Source organism: Heterodontus francisci, chromosome 9, assembly GCF_036365525.1.
Source record: "Heterodontus francisci isolate sHetFra1 chromosome 9, sHetFra1.hap1, whole genome shotgun sequence".
Classification (NCBI taxonomy): domain Eukaryota; kingdom Metazoa; phylum Chordata; class Chondrichthyes; order Heterodontiformes; family Heterodontidae; genus Heterodontus; species Heterodontus francisci.
In genome coordinates, this window is record NC_090379.1 from 13,790,720 (window position 1) to 13,806,707 (window position 15,988).

At 41.4% G+C, this 15,988-nt stretch overlaps 1 protein-coding gene across 5 annotated transcripts in view; it reads left to right on the forward strand.

The window, feature by feature from the left end:
• foxn3 (forkhead box N3) overlaps nt 1-15,988 on the forward strand; it is a 408,688-nt gene that overhangs the window by 267,462 nt on the left and 125,238 nt on the right. For all 5 annotated transcript variants that reach the window (XM_068038574.1, XM_068038575.1, XM_068038573.1 and 2 more), the window contains exon 4: nt 9,510-9,571. In XM_068038574.1, coding sequence (XP_067894675.1) covers nt 9,510-9,571 — 62 coding nt within the window. The remainder of the gene's footprint in view (nt 1-9,509; nt 9,572-15,988) is intronic.

The window sequence follows — 15,988 nt, forward strand, 5'->3', positions numbered from 1 at the left end:
TTAATTTGTGATTTTTCTGTTGAAGTTATTACTGCAAGTATTTGTTTCACTCTGTGTTTATGTAGGGCTCTGAATGTAATCGAAGATGCAAGCATGACATCAAGTGAATTCAATTGTGGAGTTCAAAAATGATTTCCTAAGGGCTGAGGCACTTCATGCCTTTATTAAAGTCATTGTGCACTTGTCGAATGGCGACTGCTGTACAAATTTAAAGTTGCTGTAGTGTACTCATTTATTTATTATATAAAACGATGCTCAACATTTTGCTTCTTGTTAGAAATGTCATCCCCTTTTTTATAAACCAAAATGCTCCATTTGAAAAGACTGAATCAAGCAATTTGCAATAATTATTAAACAGCTTGTCAAATTGTACTGTATGCTTGCAAAAGAACTATGTAGTTAAGAGGTTGCACAATTACATTTCCATTTTACCTTAATAATTCATACACTATCACAGTTTGCTGTGTTTTGATTTTGTTTCATTTGCCTATTAATGACAATCCTGACTGCAAATAGAGATTGTGGGCTCTGCTTGATTAAATTTGCTGGCTCCTTTGTGCCATTAAAGGCAGCAGCCCAACTGGTCAAAATCGTATTTGTCTGATTTAATGAGACAGTTGCCTTAATCAGAGCTGTTTAGTTAAATGGCTTGATACAGTGAATCTGGAATGTGTGAACTGTGCTCGTTCAGATTTGGATATGAGCTCCAAGATATTGTGCGCTTCCAGTGTGTTAGTTGTCATTCATACTTTTATGCTAACTGCTATGTTAAGTGGGCTCTCATGTCCTTTAGTCCTTTGAAAGGTAAAAAGTTATGATTACAAAGTAATAATGCAATAAAATTATGCAGCTTAGAAGGAGGCCATTCAGCCCATCATGCCAGTGAGAACTATTCAATTTGTGCCACACCCCTCCTTTCTCATTTTCCTGCAAATGCTCCAAGAGCTCATGGTGTTGGGGGTATTATTTTGGCATGGATAAAGGATTGGCTAACTAACAGGAAACAGAGTCTGGATAAATGGGGTATTTTCGGGTTGGCAAACTGTAACTAGTAGAGTGCTACAGGGATCAGTGCTGGGGCCTCAACTATTTAAGATTATATTAATGACTTGAATGAAGGGGCAGAGTATATTGCAGCCAAGTTTGCAGACGATACAAAGATAGGTAGGAAAGCAAGTTGTGAGGAGGACACAAAGTGTCTGCAAAGAGATATAGCTAAGTGAGTGGGCAAAAATTTGGCAAATGGAGTACAATGTGGGAAAATGTGAGGTTGTCCACCTTAGCAGGAAGAATGGAATGGCAGAATATTTACATGGAGAGAGACTGCAGAATGCTGTGGTACAGAGTAAAGTCCGGCTACCCGACCCGAACCTGACGGGACCTGACAACGTTTCGGGTCCGGCATTCGTGCTCTGGTCGGGTCGGACACACTCTATCACAACCTCAGGTAAGTGGCTCCAATGTTAATTTACTTTTTGGGCTTGAAAGGTGGTTTTGTTAGTTAGCTTAAGCAACAAAGTGAAAAGTGGAAGATAGGTTAACTGATGATCGGGTCAGACGTGGGAAAAAATGGACCGACTGGGGTCGGGCTCGGGGTTGGATGTGGTTCTGTCTGGCTCAGGCCGGGTTTCATTTGCAGACCTGAACCAGCCTTTAACACAGAGATCTGGGTGTCCTTGTACATGAATCACAAAATGTTAGCATGCAGGCACAGCAAGTAGTTAGGAAGATAAATGGAATGTTGGAATTTATTGCAAGGGGAGTGGAGTATAAAAGTAAGGGTCTTGCTACAACTGTACAGGGCATTGATGAGACTGCATCTAGAGTACTGCGTACAGTTTTGGTCTCCTTACTTGAGTGGGGATATACTTGCATTGGAAGCAGGTCAGAGAAGTTTCACTAGGCTGATTCCTGGGATGAAGGGGTTGTCTGAGGAAAGGTTAAGCAAGTTGGGCTTATACTTATTGGAGTTTAGGGGAATGAGAGGTGATTTTATTGAAACATGTCGGATTTTGAGGGGGCTTGACAGGGTAGATACTGAGGATGTTTCCCTTTCTGGGGAAATGTGGAACTAGGGAGCACATTTTCAAAATAAGGGGTCTCGCTTTTAAGACAGTTGAGGAGGAATTTCTTCTCTGAGGGCCATTAATCTTTGGAATTTTCTTCCCCAGGGAGCAGTGGAGGCTGGGTCATTGAATATATTCAAAGTTGAGTTAGACAGGTTTTTGATCTACAAAGGAGTCGAGGGCTACTCTAAGTAGGCAAGGAAGTGGTGTCAAGGCCACAATCAGATCAGCCATGATTTTATTAAATGCCAGAGCAAGCTCATGGGGCCGATTGACCTACTCCTATTTCTTATGTTATATTCTTATGTAGCTGGAGCCAAACCAGTGTTTTATAGAAGTTTAGCAGAACTTCCTTGCTTTTGCACTGTATGCTTCTATTTACCAAGCCAAGGATCCCAAATGCTTTTTGAGCAACCTTCTCAACTTGTCTTTCTACCTTCAAACATTTGTCTACAAATAGCCCCAGTTCTTTTTGTTCTTGCACCCTCTTTAAAATTGCATAATTTTAAGCAAAGCTGTCAGGACATATAACAAATGTTCTACACAACCATGAAGTCCCGTCTGAGATGGGATCATCACCCTAGGAAAACTCTTTGGAGAAGAGAAATCTCTCGTTTTCCCTGGCTTGATTTTTCTAAATATTCATATGTCCTAATAGGTAGAAACAAACAAGGTGCATCGTTTAAAAATAAATCTGTCCAGTCATTTTTACAGGCATTTTTCTCATGCATACCAATGTCAATTAAGATAATGGGTTTATTTAAAATGCAGACTTTTGAAGTGCATGCCTCTATCTCCATATTGGAGTTGGTGATTCTTCTGCCTATTGAGGCTGTCCAAGTAATTTTGATAGGATATATAGGCAGTCAGAAAAATTTAGTAAACCAACTATATGTATACAACATGCTGTATATCGATTCCACACTTGAAAATGTGGGAAGCCCTGTATGTCATGATTCTGGATGCCTCCATGTTAATTCTGTACTTCAGTGATTGCAACTTCACATGTCACGCAACAAGTTATTCTGTGATTTTTGTTAAAGAAGGAAGAGGAGAAAATTATTTCATTAGTCACTGTTATTTTCAGTGCAATATTTTGCATTGGTATTGACACATTAAATTAGTAATACTTTCTGTGCCTCAGGTGCAACCTTTGGTTGAATTTAAGTAGTTTAATGTGGTGATTCATGTGCTACGGTAAACTCTTAGGAATATACACTTACATTTTAATTATGATTTAAAACAACAGTTAATACTCTGTAAAATGTTTGAGATAAAACACAAATTTACCATTTTCTCTTAACCGGCACATCAAAGCACAGATTCCATTTACACTTTAATTTTCATGCATTAAAATCCACTGTAAGGAACAAACAATATTGCTGTGATTATTAGACACATCTTTTACCGACAAAATGTATGCATTCGCAGTTATTATGAGTAGACTATAAGAAATTCATTTGCCTTTCAAGTACTGAATTTCTCATTTTACAGAGCAGGAGTGTTTTATTTTTCTACTAACATTTGTAAAATGGAGTGAGGCTCTCCTGAAGGAGCTACCTGGAGTCGCACTAAATCACAGGATCATTCAGCAAAGCGCAGGAATTGACCCCATTTCAGCCAGGGTATGATTCGGAGGAAATCGGGCAAGGTTCCCGCTCCTGATCACTGCTGTGAATTGAGCACATGTTAGGTGAGAAAAGAGTTGGGCTCAATTTTGATGCCATATACAGTTGAATTGCCTGCTGGTGCTCACTGTCTAGGCTCAAACGTGAAGAGCAGCTTGGGTGAGGAAGCAGACTGCAGACGAACAGGAATTTGGATATACCTGTGGAACTGTATCCCAGCATGAGTTGACACCTTCAGGGTGGTGAGCAAATAAGTTAGAGAGCGGAGAAATCATAATGTGGGCAACTGGAACTTGGCAAGTATTGGTGCCTTCAGGAATGCATCAAAGAAAATTTGACAAGGAAAAGTCAGATTAAATGCTAGAAGTGGGATAATGGTACTAAATGATATGTAATCTCTCTTTATACCACTATGAAGACCTACCTTTTGTGGGGGTGGAGAGGGGTTTGTGTGATGGTGACTGGGGTCTTTGTCACTAGTGATGTACACTTTGATTATACCATCCATTCAAAAAGAAAGACTTGCAGTTATATGGTGCTTTTCATGATCTCAGGATGTGCCAAAGCACTTTACAGCCAACTAAGAACATTTTGTAGTGTATTCACTTGTAATGTAGGAAACATGGTAGCCAATTTGCACCCAGCAAGGTCCCACAAACAGCAATGTGATAACCAGATAATCTGTTGAAGGATAAATATTAGCCAAGATACGAGTGAGAACTCCCTTAATCTTCAAAATAGTACCATGAAATCTTTTATGTCCAGGGAGCAGATGGACCCTTGGTTTCATATCTCATGCATGCAGTGCCACATCTTTATCAGCTGCTGCATTCTTGTGAAAATTAATGTTCAGGCATCACAGGTCAGAAATCAAGGTGGCAGGGTTCTCTATTTAAGTGACTAGTGATGATCATAATTCATAATGTGAAGTTTTTAAAATATTTAATTTTTGCTTTTGCAATTAGATTTGTAAAGCTTCAATTATTCAATTAAATGAACAGCTTCAGTTACAGTACCTATGAACTTCTTTAATTTGTGCTGCCAGGAAGAGTTGAGAGGGCCACACTAACAGCCATCAATAAATGAGCAATGGCTTGACACGTTTAAAAAGGCAAAATGGGTTGCTACTCTTGTTAGGAACTGTCATAAAGGACAGAACTAATCTTCAGTGTGTTGCAAACAGACCTTTTACATTATGGATTTGTGGAACAGCTTTGTGTTTCAAACTTCTACGCTGGTAAAAACTTGAGGGTTCCCCTGATTTCACTATATGTAGTGTGTAACTGAGCCTCATCAATCAGAAATGTCCCAAGTTTGATCCAGTTCTGTGCTGGAAAACTACTAAACCAGTGTTACAATTGGCCTCAAAGATTGGACTAGGGAAGGAAATCAACCAGGGTACCTGCTCCTGATCGCTATCCTGCGATTTCCGATGAAACTTGAGCTTGTTTTTGATGTCTGGTAAGAGTAGGATGAGGTTTGGCCTTGATGCCACCCTCCCACCCCACCTCAAAGGTCAGGTTAACCACTGATACTCATTGTCTAAACTCAGAAGACCAACAGAAATTTGGACAGGGATGTACCTGTGGAACTGTATCTCAACATGAGTTGACATCTTTAGGGTGGTGAGCAGATAAATTAGAGAACGGAGCAATCATAATATGGGCATGTTTACAAGCAGAGAAGCCAACCTGTGCCCAGAAAACTATCTTCGCCAAGTCTGAGTTGCCTCACAGCTGCTTAAACATTTTCCCTTACTTATCGTAAAATCATGCAGCATAGAAGGAAGCCAGTCAGCATGTCATACCTGTGTCGGCTCTTTGAAAGAGCTATCCAATTCGTCCCACTCCCCTGCTCTTTCCATATTACCCTGCAGGTTAGCTACATCCACTGCTCTTTTAAACAAAAAGAAAGATTTTTGTTCCATCGATGATCCCAGTCAGTAGGCAAGCTCAGTATAGCTATGAGACGACTCAACTCTTCTGCTACCTTACACTGTTTTTAAAAAAAAAAGAAATTTAGTCAAAATATGGGTTGCTGTTTCTTTTTGTTCTATATCTGGAACATAGAACAGTACAGGCCCTTCGGCCCACGATGTTGTGCCGACCCTTTAACCTACTCTAAGATCAAACTACCTACATACCCTTCATTCTACTATCATCCATGTACCTATCCAAGAGTCGCTTAAATGTCCCTAATGTATCTGCTTCTACTACCACCGCTGGCAGTGCATTCCACGCACCCACCACTCTCTGTGTAAAGAACCTACCTCTGACATCTCCCCTAAACCTTCCTCCAGTCACCTTAAAATTATGCCCCCTGGTGATGGCCCTTTCCGCCCTGGGAAAAAGTCTGGCTATCCACTCTATCTATGCCTCTCATCATCTTGTACACCTCGATCAAGTCACCTCTCATCCTTCTTCGCTCCAATGAGAAAGGCCCTCGCTCCCTCAACCTTTCTCCATAGGACATGCCCTCCAGTCCAGGCAGCATCCTGGTAAATCTCCTCTGCACCCTCTCTAAAGCTTCCACATCCTTCCTATAATGAGGCAACCAGAACTGAACGCAGTATTCCAAGTGTGGTCTAACCAGGGCCTTATGGAGCTGCAGCATAACCTCGCGGCTCTTAAACTCAATCCCCCTGTTAATGAAAGCCAACACCCCATACGCCTTCTTAACCCTATCAACTTGGGTGGCAACTTTGAGGGAACTATGGACGTGGACCCCAAGATCCCTCTGTTCCTCCACACTGCCAAGAATCCTGTCTTTAAGCCTGTATTCTGCATTCAAATTCGACCTTCCAAAATGAATCACTTCACACTTTTCCAGGTTGAACTCCATCTGCCACTTCTCAGCCCAGCTCTGCATCCTGTCAATGTCCTGTTGCAACCTACAACAGCCCTCCACACTATCCACAACTCCAGCAACCTTTGTGTCATCGGCAAACTTGCTAACCCAGCCTTCCACTTCCTCATCCAAGTCATTTATAAAAATCACAAAGAGCAGAGGTCCCAGAACAGATCCCTGCGGAACACCACTGGTCACCGAGCTCCATGCTGAATACTTTCCATCTGCTACCACCCTCTGTCTTCTATGGGCCAGCCAATTCTGTATCCAGGCAGAATGAATCATTGCTAAATTAAGGTCGTATTTTTGATCATGCTCTTGAGTTCATAGAATATTTATGATCAAGGTAGACGAGAATACAGGTCACAGTGGACATCACAGAAGATACCGAAGTCCTGGAGGGATTCTGTATAAAGGAGCTGCAACTATTCCGATCAGTCTTTATACTACATTTTATAGTAGGGTACTTTCTGCTTTTTTGTGCACATTTACCTGGTGTATTCTCTGCTTTCAGGAGTTTTATTGTCTGATAGACTTGTTTCTGTCAGCTGTATTTTTCCTGGCTTTCTGTTTAAGTATCCCTTGTAATTGTACACAGCACCAAGCACTCTATGGCTTTAACTTATTTTCTGTGAGAGAACTCTGTTCTAGCTAATGGCACGTGTCTAGTCATTTTTCTGTGCCTGAGCACTCCGTACAAGTACAAGTCAAATCCTCCATTTTCCATAAGTTCCCAAGCTGCAGCTTCATCTTCCAGCATGTTTGAAGATAGTGGTCTTCTTCAGCAGCCCTTGAAGCTGAGATCAGCTCAGGAAACTCATGTAACAGACATTACTTTGGGATTCAAAAAGAATTCTACTTCATACCCAGCGTTTGTATATGTGTAATATATCAATTAGCACCTCTTCTCTAAATGAGCCCATGCTCACAGTACCATTTGCTGTTGTGGTTGAAAATCAAAGCTTTGTTGAGATTAACACTGCATCTTGTAAAGATTTCACATGAGTTCTTGTATATCCATGCTCTTCCTTTCTTTGTTTTAATGGCTTGGATTGCCCATAAATAATCCTGCTTTTGAGCTCCCCTAATTTTTTTTCAGGCTCAATTTCTGCAATGTCACAAAATGGTTCTCTAATGTTGCCTCTAAACTTTGCCACCTTGTTTCTTCTAAGCTTCAAATATGCTGATTTGCACTCATTTCCCCCTCTTCTGAAATCCAACTCATTCAACAACCTCTTTCTTAATTCTCTTTCCATGACCTCAGAACAGTGGAGCTCTAACTTTCTTTTCTTCCTATGGCCTTTAGTCCCTGTAACCTAAACACTACCACCTGCAATTATCACATGGCTCTTCCAGTATAGCTTTGCTGGGAGATTGATGGAATCCCCAAAGAAGCAATGTCTTTCTGGAGATTCCACCCATATTGTTTTAGTGTCTCATCTTTTCTTGCCGCTTCTTCAACCTTGGTATTCCTACACTATGAACCTTGGCCTTTTGCCTTGATTTTTCATTTGAAAACTGGGATCAAGCTTGTTCAGATTGAGGATGCATTCCACATTACCCAGAATAATAACTTGATTATGTATATCTGACTGTTTCTGGCTTTCATACCTCTCCTAAGATTCAGGGAAGCTATAGTGGCCAGCGAGTACAAAGCCTGTTCTGTATGGGTAGCAGAGCTGCTTAGCTCACTGGCTGGAAAGTAATTGTCCTATGTGCTGTTTCATTGGAGGCAGGATGACTTCTGGAGATGCTGGTGAAAACATGCACTTAAGATGAGTCTTGTCCATGTCTGAATACGTCGGTGCTGTTTTGTTTGATGCTCTGCTTCACTGCTGATTTGTTCTGAATGATAGTGATAGGGCAACAGCTCAAATTTAATTGGTTGCATACATTTATCCAAATCATCGTAATGTTCAACTCTGTTGGGTGACTGACCTAACATGGATCAATACTTTTTGAGCTTGTAAACCAAAAGCTGAGGTATGCTTCATGTTTATTCACAGAATCACAGAATAATACAGTGCAGAAGAGGCTCTTCGGCCCATCAAGTCTGCACCAATGCATTAAAACACCTGACCTGTCTACCTAATCCCATTTGCCAGCACTTGGCCCATAGCCTTGAATGTTATGACGTGCCAAGTGCTCATCCAGGTACTTTATAAAGGATGTGAGGCAACCTGCCTCTACCACCCTCCCAGGCAGGGCATTCCAGACCGTCACTACCCTCTGGGTATTGCTGCTTGACATCCTTAAAGACAAAGATAATTCTTTGATCAGTATCACTAAACCTGGTTTTCTTCCCCCCCGCCCCCCCCACCCCCCACCCACCCCCCGCAACCAAAAAAGCTTTAAGTTCTTGCTGGCTGCTAGAGAACCTGGAACTACTATTTGTGGTTGTGATACTTGAAATGATCGCATTTACATACATGTGCAGCTCAAGATCAGCTGAAACAAAGCAACCTACCTGATGAACAATGAGCTCTTGCAAGGCTCGATAATAGATTTTTAAACAAATTTGTTCATGGGATGTGAGCATCGCTGGCAAGGCCAGCATTTATTGCCCATCCCTAATTGCCCTTAAGGTGGTGGTGCACTGATTGTACCAGCTGGTTATCAATTCCTTTGTACAATCCGTCTTAGGCAGTCCCTTGGGATCGAGGATGACTTACTTCCACTCTGATTTGATGGGTTCTGAGATGGCTGATAAGTCCAATTTGTGATCTGCAGACTTTGCCACGTGAGAGGCAGATGGTGCTTGAAGGGTCCGGTGGATGAATAGTTTGGAGGTTTGCATTCTCCCTCTGGCGCCTCAGTTTGGGTGGAATGAAATTCCAGAAAGCTTGTGAGCAATTCAATGGTTCAGATCTTTAAATAACATCTTGAGCAAGTATTACCTTATTTAATTTGAACTGCTTTGAAATGGGTTAAGAAAAGCATTCCTTAAACAATATTTGTTTTTTTTTAGCACACCAAGTCCACCCCGTTGGCCTGGAAGTGCTTTCTTCAAGAAGAATGGAGCACTCCAAGGTAAGAGAAAACACTCCAAGCTTCTTGATTTTTTTTGGAGCGATTGATGATTTTGTCTCCTAATGTCTGCAGTATTAATTTCAAGACTGTATATATCATTACAGGACTTCTAACTTGGATGTTAAGATTACCAAATGCTGCAATTGTTCTGAGTGTTTTGTCCCACCAAGAGTGAGCTAGCTAAATGCAAATGACTGCATGGAAATTCACAGTCTGAGGGAAGGGCATTATTTATTGCAGGAGCAGCAAGGTGTTACAGGAAATCAAGATATTGGGACCTCTTGAAAAGTAAATTTAAAGTTACAGTTTCCAGCTTCAACTAGGAGAATTGCGTCCATAGCTCAGACGTCTGGTACCACCATGCATTCCATCCAGAAAGAGTAAATTCAAATAATTATACAGACTGATTTTAAGTTTTGCTATCTGAACTCTTGAGTCTAGTGCTCTAAGCCTAGATGGGCTAGAAGCTGTCTTAGAAAGTATACTATTCAAGATCCAGTGGATGAAATAGTTAATAGACAGGATCTCTGAGGAGGTGGGGGGGCTCCAATGATAGACTGATATAAACTGATGTACATGATGGGCCCTTGTAAGGTCCTGAAGAGATGAGTATTTTGCTTGTTGGGTCCTGGAATATTACACAAGATAGTTTCTGTCTAGATTCTCAGATTCATACAGCGTGAAGGAGGCCATTTAGCCCATTTTCCCTGTCATTATTTTTCCAACCAAAATTTTGTTTTCTTATTCTTTCATGGGATGTTGTTGATGGCAAGGCCAGCATTTGTTGCCCAATCCAATTTGCCCTTGCCAACTGAGCGGCTTACTAGGCCATTTCAGAGGGCAGTTAAAAGTCAACCCATTGCTGTGTCTGGAATCACATATATTTCCTTCCCTAAAGAACATTTGTAAACCAGATGGGTTTTTACGACAGCAATAGCAGTTTCATGGCACGATTACTGAGACTAGCTTTCAATTTCAGATTTTGTTTTATTAATTGAATTTAATTCCACCAGCTGCCATTGTGAGATTTGAATCCGTGTTCCCAGGGCATTAACCTGGGCCTGTGGATTACTAATGTAGTGACATTACCACTATGCCATCATCTCCCAAACATGTATCACTTCGCACTTCTGTGTTAAATTTCTGCCACGAGTGAACCTATTTTACCAGTCTATTACTATCCTCCTCATTGTTTACTACATTTCCAAGTTTTGTATCATCTACAAACTTTGAAATTGTGCCCTGTACAGCCATGTCCAAGTCATTACTATTGATAAAGAGAAATGATCCTACTATTGAGCCTAAACGGCAAGCATCATTATGTACGTCCTTCCAGTCTGAAAAGCATCCGTTCACTACTACTTCTCTTTAGTAATGGAGGCCAGGTTAGAATCTTAGTCTAAAGGCAAAATACTGCAGATGTTGAAAATCTGAAATATGACCAGAAAATGCTGGAAATACGCAACAAGCCAGTCAACATCTGTGGAGCACGAAACAGAGTTAACATTTCAGGTCTGTAACCTGCTGTCAAAACTGGAAAACATTACAGATGTAACCTGTTTCAAGCAAGTACAGATGCAAGGAAAGAGGGAGGGCAGGAAAGAACAAATGGGTAGGTCTGTGATGGGGTGGAAGGCAGGAGTGAGTAACTGAACAGCAGAATCATTACCAGGATCTGCTGCCCCTCCTCCCCCAAAATAGGAGCAGTGGGTATACCTGGAATTGTTGAACTCGGTGAGTCCAGAAGAATTTGAAGTGCCAAATCAAAAGATGATGATCTGTTAAACTTCATTGGAACAGTTGCATAGAATTGCATGGAATATTCAGCACAGAAATAAGCCTGGGAACAGGACCAATCAGTCAGTGCTGTTGTTTATGCTCTACTTGCTTTCACCCATCCTTGCTCATCTAGAAATACATTTCTTTCCTTGTCTAACTCTATCACCATAATTCTCCATTCCTTTCTCCTTCATGCTTATCTGTCCTCTCCTTAAATGCATCTATACTGTGTGTTTCAAACATGTAGATGACTGAGAACAGAGGGGACAGAGTGGGATGGAGAATTAAAATGGCAAGTGAGTGGACCCTCAGGGTTTCAGACTGAATGGAGGTGTTCAGTAAAGCAGTTGCCCGATCTACAGTTGGTCTCTCCAGTGTAAAGGAGACTGCATCATGAGCAGCGAATACAGTGTACCAAATTGAGAAAAAATCAAGTAAATCGTTATTTCAAGTAACTCCTGCCTTTTGTCCTATCGCAGACCTTCCCTTTCTTCCCCTTCCCCCTTTCTCTGCCCTTGCACTTACTTGAAACATAAAAACAGAAGGGTCATTGACATGAAACATTAACTGTTTCTTTTTCCACAAATGCTATCTGGCCTCTGCGTATCTCCAGCATTTTCTGTTTAGAATTCTAGTCTGTTCAGTCATTTCATTTTAGCTTGCTGTCTTACTGGGTTAGTGGACAAAGCACTTCCATCCCTCAAATTGCTCACCTTACCAGCTGAATAAGGACATGACAGTGGGAATTTTTATTTAAAGCATAAGGTCAACTATCTAGTTTTCTATCAGAACATTATGATGAATTGACATGGTGACTGATTGCCCATTCTTGTATTTTATGGCAAATAACTTGGATAACAATCAGCAATTGGCCACCAAGGCAGATATTTGGTGACTACATATGATGATCAAAAGGCCATTATTAATCAGTTATGATAGCCATATTGGTTACACGGAGATATTTTTGATGAAATTTCAATGTAGCCATTATGAAATTGAGTTATTCGTAATTGTTTGTTGTGCATTACAGATGAATCTTGCAAATCATCAGCAGAACCTTGTGCCATGGTACTTGTAACCTGAATGATTTTTAACAGCAAAGTTAAACTTATGACCAAGTTTTCTTTGAATTCATATAGATTTGTGCCTTTGCTCTGAAGCAGCAGTCTAATTCTGCTTGTTGTCATCTCGGTGTATGCCATCTATACAGTGGGACATCAAAAGCTGAGACTCACTTTTACAGCCCAATGGTCTGTTTTGTGGACACCCAATTCTCAAACTACACTATAATTTTCAGTTTTTCTGTGGATTATGTCTGCTTTTTACAGCAGTTGAAATGAATCGAAGTGCTGGTTTCATTAGGAATTTTCAGAATGAAATAATTGCTGCAATGTGCAAAAGTACAAGTGTATGGCAGAGGAAAGAAAATAAAATTACAGTGGTTTCTTCAGTTGGTAGGCACACATTTAATTGTAGAACTGAGCCATGCATACCAGATAATCAGCCTGTGTTGCGTTAGCTGATCTTAGCCAGTTAGTATGAACTGCCTCTGCCCCTAATCTGTCTGCTGCATTCTTGGGTGTCAGGGTAAAGACAAACTTGATCTTCTATGATGTTCACCATGAGCAAATAAACTGCTAACTCTCTCCGTGGAACCTTGAATGAATAATGACCACTGAGGTGAAATATTGGTGGGTGACTGGTCTTGTGAAGTTACATCGCAGCAAGGAGTATGCCAATGGAAGAGATGAAATCGAGGACGAATAAAAATGTATTGTTCTTTAAAGATTACGAGGGTAAAGAAATTAAAGAATTCCTTTGTGATTTGCGTTTCATGTTGAGTTATACATTTGAGTTGAAGATAGTAACTAAGGTAACAAGGTCAACATTTCAACTATTTGCCAGGTGACGTATATTGGAAGGTACCTCTAAGTGCAATGTATAACTATGCAATATGGTGTTCTTGAAGCTTTTCCATGTACTTAACAGTACCCACTTACACTTGTGTTGCAAAATATTTACTACTCAATTACAAACATTGTGCACCTGCAGGGTTGATGTTGAGTTTTACTTTGTTGGTCCTATTTTTAAAAATATGGAACTTTATATGTAAATATGCTTTGTGTATTCCATCTAGTGAGTGATAGTACCTTTGAATGTGTTCATAATGTAAGATGAGGACATGTTTTCATTATTTGGATGTATTGTTGAGGAAATATCCTAACTTTGTATCTCACTTACTTGCATTTAGTTTGCTACTCCCTCTTTTGTCAGGCTGCTTGTCCAATATGCAGTCTTGGATGAGCTGCACTTTCCTCCAGCAAAACATTGTTTGGGCCCCTGCCCCCACCACAAATTCAGTACCCTCGTCATCGATATTAGTCCCCTTCCTGGCTACTACCTCAGGCAGTTCGACCCCAAGCTGAGCTGACCACCGTATATCCTTGTCATCACAAAAACAGCCGCCCTCCACCTCAGTTTTGGTCATCCCTCCTTATCTCATCATATTTGGCTTGGCATCTATGTTTTAATTACACTCTGTGAAGCACTTAGTGGCATTTTCAATGTTACAGTGGTTATTACCTAATGTTACCATTAAATTTCAGGAACAAATGAAATGCCTTCGTGTTGCTTAGGTGCCATTTTGCCTTTGTGGTTGCATGTCAGGTTCTGCAACATCACAATTGTATGGGTAGGTATGAACATCAATAAATGGCTTCAATATGTGTCATTTGTATTCTGCCAAATTAGTATTAGAACAGAGCAACTGCCAGCACATCAGGAGGTGCAGCACGTTGTATAGATGGATGAAAATTTGTGCTATGCTTTCTCAAAACAGGTGATGCTGTTACTGTCTATTTTTCCCCTCCATGTCTTGGGGGGTGGGAGGGGGGGGGGGAGGAGTTAATTGTCCTGTGTGTGTGTGTACTGGTAGTATATTTGAAATAACTTTTGTTATAAGTGAACTGTTTGCCTTTCCATTTTATGCTCTTCGTTAACCTTACAGAATATGTTAGGAGGGCTAAAAGAGTGCAGTGGGATGCTTGTGTCTCAAATCAATTGAGCCTTTGCTAATTTGCTGAATTCTTCAGGCCTTAATTTTAATTGTCTCCTGTAACATGAAGGATAAATAATACAAATCATAGCTTGTAAAATCAAAATTCCATTTTAAAATTCATTAAATTCCATCGTCCGCTAAAATTATAGTGCTAAATTTTCGGGCTTCACAGAGGTCGGGATCGGAGGTGCTGGGGCCCGAAAATACGGCATTGGCTGGTGCTTGTTTTGTGGCGCTGGCTATATTCATCAAGATGGGATTGCGATCCTGCCACACCCCACATGAAGGGCAATTAAATTGATTGGTGAGCTTTTTAATGGGTGTTGAGAGTTTCATGAGAGCGCACGGATTATACTCACTGTCTGAGGCAGACTAGTTGAAAAGAGATGGATACAGAATGGGGAACCATTCGTGCCCGCCCCACAGAATTAGCATGGAGCCATAAAAGTTGATGGGGCGACATGAGTAGGCAGGTGCGATTGGTGTTGTACAGGTGTCCAGTTGAGCGGGCAGTCAGCACTCGGGCAATGTAAGGGGTCGTCACCCTCCTTGCATACTGGGGGCAGAAGAGCAGGGGGCAAGGCTGTGAAGGACAGTTGACAACCAGCTGACCGCAAGGAACTCAGCAGCTGGCAATGGGGGCACGTCTCTTGTAATTCAGCTGAGTGGCGACGAGGGGCAACACCCATAGAACCATAGAAAAATTACGGCACAGAAGGAGGCCATCCAGCCTGTCGTGTTTGTGCCGGCTGAACAAACTAGCCGCCCAATCTAACACCATCTTCCAACACCTAGTCCATCGCCTTGCAGGTTACAGCACTTCAGGTGCATGCTCAGGCACCTTTTAAACGAATTGAGGGTTTCTGCCTCACCACTGTTCCTGGCAGTGAATTCCAGGCACCCACCGCCCTCTGGGTGAAAAAGGTTTTCATTGTGTCCCCTCTAATCCTTCTACCAATCACCTTAAATCTGTGCCCCCGGTAATTGACCTCTCCGCTATCTTGGCCCCTCCTAATTTTGTACACCTCAATTAAGTCACCCCTCAGCCTCCGCTGTTCTAGGGAAAACAACCAGAGCCTATCCAATCTTTCCTCATAGCTGCAACTTTCAAGCCCTGGCAACATTCTTGTAAATCTCCTCTACGTTCTCCATGTTCTTTCTGTAATGTGGTGACCAGAACTGTATGCAATACTCCAGCTGTGGCCTAAGCAGCGTTTTATGCAGTTCCAGCATTACATTCCTGCTTTTGTATTCTATACCTGGGCCAATTAAGGAAAGCATTCCATATGCCTTCTTCACCATTCTATCTACCTGTTCTGCTACCTTCAAGGACATGCACTCCAAGGTCTCTCACTTCTTCTACCCCTCTCAATATCTTCCCGTTTATTGTGTATTCCCATGCTTTATTTGCCCTTCCCAAATGCATTACCTTACACTTCTCTGTATTGAATTCGATTTGCCACTTTTCCGCCCACTTAGCCAAACCATTGATATCATTCTGGAGTCTACAGCTATCCTCTTCACTGTCAACTGCACAGCCAATTTTTGTGTCATCAGCAAATTTCCCAATCATGCCTCCC